At 45.5% G+C, this 9,494-nt stretch overlaps 1 protein-coding gene across 7 annotated transcripts in view; it reads left to right on the plus strand.

The window, feature by feature from the left end:
• BAG6 (BAG cochaperone 6) overlaps positions 1-5,104 on the plus strand; it is a 1,121,496-nt gene extending 1,116,392 nt beyond the window's left edge. For all 7 annotated transcript variants that reach the window (XM_069635087.1, XM_069635085.1, XM_069635088.1 and 4 more), the window contains one exon: positions 3,219-5,104. In XM_069635087.1, coding sequence (XP_069491188.1) covers positions 3,219-3,314 — 96 coding nt within the window. In that variant the 3' untranslated portion in view covers positions 3,315-5,104. The remainder of the gene's footprint in view (positions 1-3,218) is intronic.
• The last annotated feature ends 4,390 nt before the right edge of the window (positions 5,105-9,494 follow it).

The following is a 9,494-nucleotide window of genomic DNA, read 5'->3' on the forward strand; positions in this document are numbered from 1 at the left end:
AGTCTCACACCTGGATGTTGACCTCTGACCCTCCAAGATGGGTAGAAACTGAACAATCACGGCTTCCCCTCCCGCTACGATTTCTGCCACATATCGAACTTCCACATCGCCGACGATGGGGGGGGGGGAAAGCTACTATCCTCACCCTTCAACTATGGGATTTGGCCTTGAAACGTAAGGGGGTCCCAAGAGGGCTGGGCCCGTCCGCCCCGGTCTTTCACAACCCAGCATTCTCCCCAAGTACTCATCCTCAATTTTAAAAACTGGATCGCAGGATGCCTGACAACTGAGCCAGCTCTTCGTGGGGGGCGAGACCCGCACATTCGAACAGTGCAAGGAGCCCTTTCACTTCTAAGACGGACAGATTCCCTTACTTCCAGCTCTGCCACTGGTGCTCCCACCCCCACACGTGACAGGCTGCAACACGCACCGCACCGGCTCTTGAACTTACCCTGCTAGAGCCCCTGGCACGGGGAAGAATTTCCACCTTATACAGACGCCTGCAGGTTCAATCTCTCTGTTAAGGCGCCCTATATGGCACAATGGGAGGCCGACTTCGACCGGCCTATAGAAAACCAAGAATGGGTGGAAATATGGACGAGAATTCACGCTGCTTCCCCCTGCATCCTGAATAGGGAATGTGCATACAAAATCCTCCTGCGCTGGTACTACCCTCCCCTGAGGCTCCATCGCATGAACCAAGCACTGGACCCTGCTTGCAACTGGGCTCCTACCACACGTGGTGGCTGTGCCCCAGGGTAAAACAGTTCTGGACACAGTGTCTAGCCACCATTGAGAACATTACCCATGTGGCGCTTCCACTGGAGCCCAAGCTTGTTCTCCTGGGAGCCCGGAGCCCCAAGCCCGCGGGTGTACCCCCGATCTGGCAGGAAAGCCAAGTTGATAAACCAATACCTCCTAGCAGGGAGAATCTAAGTAGCACGCACCTGGAAAACAGAGGGTCCCCTTATGATCCTGTGGTGGGGGAAGATGTGGGATATTCTAATTGCCGAGAAAGTGAGGGTGGCGGGAGCGGTACTCCTCCACTGTTTCTCAGACATATGAGCCCCATTCCTGGAAAATTATAAAGCCTACTCGGCACTAACATTCACACCCTGACATGCCCAGAGAGTCCTCGGAGCGGGAGCCCCAGGGGAGAGAGCCTGGGACGGACCTGGAGATCTGAACAAGAGGGGAGGCTCCATGCTATAAGGGTCGGGGGGATGGGAGGGGGTGTAACCGGCGCACTTATTTGCATAATTTTTGTGAAATGTCTGTCACCTTGCATTGGTTTAAAATAAACACATTTAAAAAAAATAAAAGTGGGCCAACAACTCTATGTAACATCATTACTGCCAACATCTATTGTGCCTTTGTCTACTGTGGTGCGAGATATCTGCATAGTGAAGTGTTTGCTGTGAATTGCTTAGAGTACTAGAGGGCTTGTACTGAAGATGTCTGGAAAGTTTGTCTTGTGGCTAAAATGACATTTGTGGGACCAGTGCTAGGGCAATTTATATGATTATAGTGCCCCGAAAGCCTGCAGGCATCAGGGCGTTTGAACACAAAACACCCTTAAAACGAACAGCACATAATTATTGCAGGTGCGAACAGAAGATTCGCTTGGCTAGGGTGAACTTATTTAAACAGGTGAGTTTTCAGGAGTTTCCTAAAAGTCGGCTAATTTGTTTCCCGCCGGAGGGTAGTGGGCAGCTTATTCAGGTGTTGCACTGCTTGCACTGGGAAGGCTTTACCCAGGCCATTTGCTCGACTAAAACGCAGCACATTTAGCCAGACCTGATCTTCTGATCTTAAAGACTGCAATGGGGTGTATCTAGAAAATTGTCTCAAAGTACATCGGGGCTGCACAGTGTAAACACCTATGTACTGTGGTCATAGAGTTGAAGATAATTCTGTCCTCTATTCTCAACCAGTGCAATGAGTTCCTTCCATTTTAGGCTCTGTGTTCTTGATCCCTGTAATGATATGAACAGTGTTATTCTCCATAACGTGGCATCTCTCAATCTTTCTTAGTTGCCCCTAGCAGCAACGCATTGCCATAGTCCAATCGCGATAGGATAAGGCCAGTGGTCGAAGTGTACGAAAAGAAGTAGTGGAGCTATGTTCCCTATCGGTCTGCCCCATTCACCACAAACCTCATTGCTGCGCCCCTCCCACAGTCTAAACCCCCCAAACAAACACACCTATTATTTAAGGCAATGTTCAGTGCAGTGCACTGAAGTGCAAGCTTCAACTTCTTCCTACACTTTTATTTTAAAACGAAACCGTTCCGGAACGGTTTCTTTTTAAAATAAAAGTATAGGAACGGTGAAACAGAAAAATAAAAATATAGGAGCACCGCTCCCGCCCACTTCGACCTTGTAACGGTAGCCGTATTTTCCTCATTTAAGAACGGTCGGATAGCTCTCAGTAGGCGCAGGTAATGAGCATTGTTATGAAGGAATTAAACCTGTACCTCAGACCCCACTGATGCTTCCACCATCATCCCAAGCGTTTTGACTCGAGTCCTTACTGGTTTGTTTGCATCCTTAATGACAAAGGCTTTATATTCTGTGCTTAACTTTGCTCTGGCCTGGCATGTACCAAAAATCATCAACTCTGTTTTGTTGTTCAAACACATCCAGTTGTGCTTCATCCAATTATCTATCATAACTTCTGTTATTTTGGCACGGTCTGAGATGATCACCCACTAATTCAAAGACTCTCTGGGTGTCGGCGTAGTTCGTGAAAAACCCGCCAGTGCTTTTCAAAAAGGTCGCAGAGGCATCTCATGTATGTTAAATAGCAGTGGTGATAAACTCACTCCCTGTGTGTCAACCATGCCTTTTCTTCCACTCTATTGAATTTACAGAAATTCATATGTGGACTTCAGGATTGGAATGGAAAAAGGAGCTCTAGTTATATTCTATCAATCTGCTGGGAACAGCAAGTTGTATGTTTGCTACACAGCAAAACTAGCACCCGAACAGTGGTTGGGGACTTGCGGATTAAAAAGCCTCTGGTAAAATGAATTTACTTATTTTGCATTCCATCAGCGGCTTATGGTTGTACTTGGAAAATGGAAGCAAAGACTGTAAATGGAGAAAATTGCCTTTCAAGTAGCTGTTTTATGTGCCCCCAAACGTCCATCCTCCTGTGTTTGTCTTGAGCATGGCTTTGGCAAATATTAATATCTGTCTTTTTCTTTTTTCTTCAAGTTACGAACTGATGTCCAGAAAAGGATAACGGGAGATCCGAACTACAGCCCACAGCGGTTCCCCAACGCGCACAGTGTGTTTGAAGAGGACTCTTAGTCACCTGCCATCTGCTGCTCCGTGCTTGCACGACTTAGAACGGGAGCGGGAAAGGGAAGGTAGTTTGAGTAGAAGGGGGTCATTTACACATTCCCCGGGCTCTGATTTTACCAGAACTCAACCTGTCCCTCTCCCGTTTGTGATTTACCCATCCCTGCCTACAGGATATGGAAGGTCTGCCAGAATTTTCACTAGTTCAAAGCCCAGTGCTCTCCTTCACTTGCCCAGCGTGGCGGCCCTTATCCAGGTTAAAGTGCTGCTAGATCCCATGACCTTCCCACCTATGCGACTAAACTGATTGCTGCTTTAATTTTATCTTGAGCCCTTGCTCATCTAATTGGGGGGGTCATATCACAATGGAGCTGCACCCCTACTGGGAGGTGAGGGGAGAAGGGTTAGAGTGTTGCAGGCCTGCATTTTTCCTTTCCATATTTTTCTCCGCAACCCATAACTCCCAATGCAGTTGAATGACTTTCCACAGCAAATTGACTGGGAGACTGGATTATTGTATTTTATCATATTTTATTGTATGTATACATTGGCACAGCTCTGAACGTACTGTTCTGTGCTTTCCAGGCACCATCTTGACAGCAGCAAGGAGAAGAAACAAGTTTAATTGCAGAGGGGTTGGGCAAAGTAGATGGCTTGTTACTTTTTTGTAACGGTGAGAATGCTAACCCATGAAGCAACTTTGAGGCTTAACCAGTCACTTGTCACAAAATGCACCAGGTGCAGATAGGGGTGTGCCTGAAGGCCACCAAGTCTAGAAACGGTGCTTTTAAAAGACCCTACTATTTAGAGCGCAGGATGTGACTGCACCTTCTCTGATGCATTGGCATGCATGGAGCAATCCTAAAACATTGTTACCCTTAGGTTAGTTAGTTGACCACTTTGCACCTGTCCCCCTCTTTCAATTTTAAATAAGGTAGTCCCTGAAAAATGTATGTGGGCACTTGCCTAGCATGAAGGGGGCGGGAGGGAGGGTCGGAGTGCTATGTGAACCCATCAGTCTGTCATGTCAGGTTTATGCAAGGGTGCTCTGTATGGTTAGGGATGTGTGTGTTTTTGGCAGCAGCAAGTGCAGTGTTTAAACGTTGATGGAAGTTTTATAGGGTAGGGTGATATTGAAGTGAGTGGTGGTAGTGTGCATGTTCATAAATTACTACTTGCAGTTCTTCCTGCGCTGCACAGATTGGTCTACAGCGAAAACCTGGTGTGACAAATACTGAGCAGAATGAAACTGGACGTCTCTTAAGAAGGATGAACACTAGCTCATGCAATGCTCTCAGATGCTGAGGAACTCATCCAAGCGTGTGCATGCATTTTCTGCGCCATATAATGGGTATAACATTTGATAAAAGTGAAAGGGAACGGTTCAGAGATCAAAACCTTTTATCAAAATCCATTGTAAAACCCACAAGATGTGGTCTTTGATTGTCAAGCATACACAACACTTGCACTGTGTTTCTGTTCTTGGCATACATTAAATTTGGCAGCCAGGTATTTCAGATTCATTATTTGATTTTAAACTTTTCAGGATGCTTTAGTTTACTCGAGTTTCTTATACATCTGCTGTAATTCTTTAGTTTCTGCTTTTACATGTCCAACAGCTTCCCTTCTGTTTAGTTTGTGCTTCCCTTTAGCACCTGGAAAGAAGACGGACTGCTGGCTCTGTTAATCATGTGAAGCATGGTTGGCAAGAGTACCTGAATCTGGATGGATGTCCCTGTATATATTTTTTCTTTGTACTGGTTATTGTCAATGCAAATTAAAACCACCTCAGTAATACACATTGGTGTAGGTTTGTATTCTTTTTTGTGGACTAGCAACTAGTCAAGAGGTTTGTATCCATGTTGGTTGGTGTAAGGAACTCATGCTGGCAACAGTAAAGACTCACACAAGTGATCGGTTCAGGGGTGTTTATTAAACTTTAAATGCAGGGTGGAAAAACGCCTAACCTTAATCTAAAATGGGAGCAAGCTTCAACCATCAAATGAAAAATAAGGCATACATAGTGGCGTTGTCAAATAACAGGGCCTATACTAAGAAAAACCTATTGCCAATCCTTAAGCTAATTACAAAAAGTGTGGGATAGGGTTTTCAATAAAGAAAGAAGTGTTCACAAATAAATAGAGATGTGATTGCCAGGAGGTCTCCCTTACCCATGTTTTGAGCACGGGACAGGGTGGATCTCCTGAGCACAGCACACTCGAGCTTTCTCAGCACGAGCTGACCGTTCCGTACCAGCTATCGGGTTCTTCAATGGTTAAGCCTCTTGTTAGGCAAAGTTTGCATGCAGTATCCTTTGGGAACACTACAAACAACTCTGACTATAGGTATAGGAAACCCAGTGGAGTTAACCAGATATTTGCGGTTACAAGTATTCAAATAAGCTCTTACACTCAAGGTTTCTTGAATAAACAATTATTAATTTATCAGTCAGTTAGAATAAGCCTTCTTCAGAAGGGGCAATATAATACTAACACTCAAATACACTTTATGAAATACACACTCTTAATATCTCTAAATCAGTAAATACCCTTTTGGGATGGCCCGCAGACACTACCTACACCCTCAGGTGACTTCAATTGCTAGGCTGCTGGAGACATTAATATATCACTGCATTTAGAATCAGATAGTAATAAGTTAAAGGAAACAATTATTTAGAACATACAAGAGACCACAATTATTCTTAAGCAGGTAATTACTTTTGGATCCCTCCAGAAAGATTCATTTAGTACAAAAGGCCAAGCCAAAGTCAATGGGCAAAAGTCTTATATAGAATGAAGCACTTCTGGTAGTTAAGTGAAGGTCTTTGCACATGTTCTTAGGAGTCATTGATGAAAAGAAGAATCCAATGTAGGGCCACAAGCTGATTAGACTTTAGTAAAAGATGCAAGCAACTCTACGGCAAGAGCCAAGTTCTTTCAGACTTTGTACAATACCTTTTAAAATTAAGAAAAAGATGCAGCAGATGACTCCTGTTCGTGTGCAGCTCTTGCTGTTCCTGGGCCTCAGTTGTGGGGACAAGAGGTAGGATGTAGGGACTCCTGCCATGCACTGGGACGGTCAGAACTCACTATTGGCAAACTTCACTTTCAGTGGCTGTTCAGTTTTTCAGCTCCTCCTCTACTGCAAATGGCACCACTGCGGTTCCTGGATGTCGAGATGGACTTTCCTTGCTTCTGGGATCTCACACTCTGTTGAGGTGGCTCGGGCTCGGTCAGTCCTGCTTCCTGGGAGTCCGCAGGATCTTACTGGAGCTCTTGGCCAGCTTAAAAGCAATGCACACCATCTGGTGTTCCTCTCCCTGGCTATACAGTTTCCAACAGCAACTCTGTGGCAGTTCAACCAACTCCGGGATGGATGTCCAGGTGGCTTACTTTGGAGTTGATTGGTCCCACCAACTCAAGGGGAGAAGTCGTCCTTTCAGGGGCTTCTCTGTCCATATGAACTTTGCGTTTCGGCACTGCAGCAGTGCGTCACTGGGCAAACCAACGGTCCAGGAGTTGCAGCACGCGTCCTTAAAGTTCATCGGTTCCTTCATCCAATGGTCGACTCTGGCTTCCAAGCCTTGCCTTTTATTCAGTTCTCTCCCATTCATTCCAGCCTAGCTGTCAGTCATCCAGCAGGGTGGCTGTCCTTGATGGACAGTCAGCCGGCCAGTCACCACAGAGTGCATTTGGGTCTCCTAGGAGACTAAGCACAGGGAGTTTCGGCCGTCTCCCTCACTTCCTGCCTACCTTAGACACCCTGGAGCCAGAGGCAGGCTTTATTTGTGAATCCCGCCAAAGACAAAGCGAACAATGGGACCAAACCTGGTTTAGCGCGCAGAGTAAATCTCAAGAAGGACCTTTCCACAAAGAAATGGCGAATAAGACGATCGGGCCATTTTGACAAAAATGGCACCCTTGGGTGCTTTACTGCAGCTGCACGCAGCCCGCGGTACATGCACACCACAGTAGTAAAAACGAAACCCTGCCACTAGCCATTCAGTGAGAAAAGGGTAACATAAAAAATGTTACATGAAAAGCTAGACAAAGGGGATACTAGGTAACCCCTCCAGCACCCTATTGTAAGATGGTGTGTGCTGGGTCTAGACAGTTATAAATGTAAGTAAAGTCAATTTCCCTTTACTGCTCTTGGAAACAGTAGTTTATCCCAGAGAAGGTATTTAAACCTTTGGGAAATCTGAAAGACTTCCCTGGGCCACTGCACTGAAGGTGCTGTGTGACCCAATGTAAAAGATGATGCCTATAGAGGTTGTCAGACTTGACAACCAAAAGAAAGTGTTCAAAATCACATTAAAATACATGAGAGAGTGGGAAAAAGGGTCTCTCTCTCTCCAGGTTAAAAAAAAAATCCAGTCCTCAAAATCCAGCAAAGTTGCTGGGGGTCTCTAAGGTGGAGGGAATTGGCACATTTCTGAGAATTTTCCCTAACACTTCTCAACAAAAGTCTCTTCCCTTCAAGTGCATGGTGTATTCAACACCAACGGTTCCTTTCTCAATGGACTTTGGGTGATGACTTTCCACCCCTGGATCTACCTCTTTCGGGCTCGGACCCTTTCACCCGTCGGCCTCCCTCCTTTGGGTTCACTGTGGCTTTTCTTGCATTCACAACTCTAAATGTCTTTTCAAACAGTTCACTGTGGACATCCCTCAGTCAGGTTCACTCCTGTCAACACACTGTTCATAGGGACTTCAGGCTTTGCCCCTTTTTTTCAGCATCCCTCTGCCAGGTTCACTCTTGCCAACTTTATCAATCGTGCCTTTTCCATTCAACACTTGCAATGTGAGCTTTATTTCCCTTAGCTTCACAATCTGTTGGTCAAAGACTTTCGACTGTACAGAGGATTTTACAAGACCACTTGGACCCTGTTAGGGAGAATTCTCAGAAATGTGCTAATTCCCTTCTACCTTGGAGAACCCCAGCACTTTTGCTGGACATTAGGACTTTTAATTTCTAACCTGGAGAGAGAGACTTTTTTCCCACTCTCGTATTATTTGAGTGATTTGGACGCTGTTTCTTTTGACTTTGGAGTCTGACAAACTCCATAGGCGTCATCTTTACATTGTTTAACACAGCACCTGCAGTGCAGTGGCACAGGGAAGTCTTAGATTTCCTCAAGGTTTAAATACCTTCCCTTGATGAAACTGTTTCCAAGAGCAGTGAAATGAAATTTACTTTACTTACGTTTTGTAACTTTCTAGATCCAGCACACACTATCTTACACTAATAAGCTGCTGGTGGGATTACTAAGTATTCCTGGTGTCTAGTTTCTCATGTAGCATTTTTATGTTACCCTTTCTACAATTGACTGGTGGCAGTGGTTTACTGTTTCCTACCATTGTGTGGTTTTACCGTGGGCTGTATTTGCAGCTGCAGTAAGGCACCCATGGGTGCCCATTTTGTCAAAATGGCCCGGTCTTCTTTTTTTGCCATTTCCTATTGGAAAGGACCTTCTTGCGATGGCCATGTCCTGGCAACCTGGATGACGTATCCCCGGGGACTAGCTAGGGAGACCTCTTCAGGTTTCTCACAGTTGGATATATTGGTGCCATCAGTAATCCTTTGTCTTGCATTCACAGCATTATTTGTTAATCTGGTTTCTCATCCACCCTTATTTAGTTCCCCCCAGTAGTGCTTTCCTTTGCATCACGTGCCTCCTAATGCATCAGCTGTTTGAGACATTGTCCTCAAATGAACTTGTGCCAATACATGCCTCTTGGATTAACTTTTTAGCACATTAAATGATTTTCTGGTAAACTTGCCAGGGGACTGATGGCTGTGTGTGGCAGGCCTGGTGGCCTACTTTGAGTCAATGTCCCACAATGAGCACAACCTGTCCAACTATTTGTCAAACTGCCTTATCACATCGGGTGCTGTGTCAAGGTCAGTGGAACTGAGGAAAGGGTGCTCAGAATGGTCCGTCTAGTTGTTGGCCTGGACCATTTCCCTTGTTTTTATTGTCTAAAAACCATAGACAGAAATACATTGTTGCCCCTCCACAGCCCCCCGGCAACCAACCACTGGTTCCCATGGTTTGAAAATCACTGGGGGTTGCACCAGTTTTCAATGGCACCACGAGGAAAGAAAGTGCCCAGTTTGATAAAGGTTTAAACCAAAGACACTGAAAGCAAGACAGGAGCTGTGTGACCTACAACATGGAGGCTGGCT

This window comes from Ambystoma mexicanum, chromosome 13 (genome assembly GCF_040938575.1).
Source record: "Ambystoma mexicanum isolate Mex_15411 chromosome 13, UKY_AmexF1_1, whole genome shotgun sequence".
NCBI classification, from domain to species: domain Eukaryota; kingdom Metazoa; phylum Chordata; class Amphibia; order Caudata; family Ambystomatidae; genus Ambystoma; species Ambystoma mexicanum.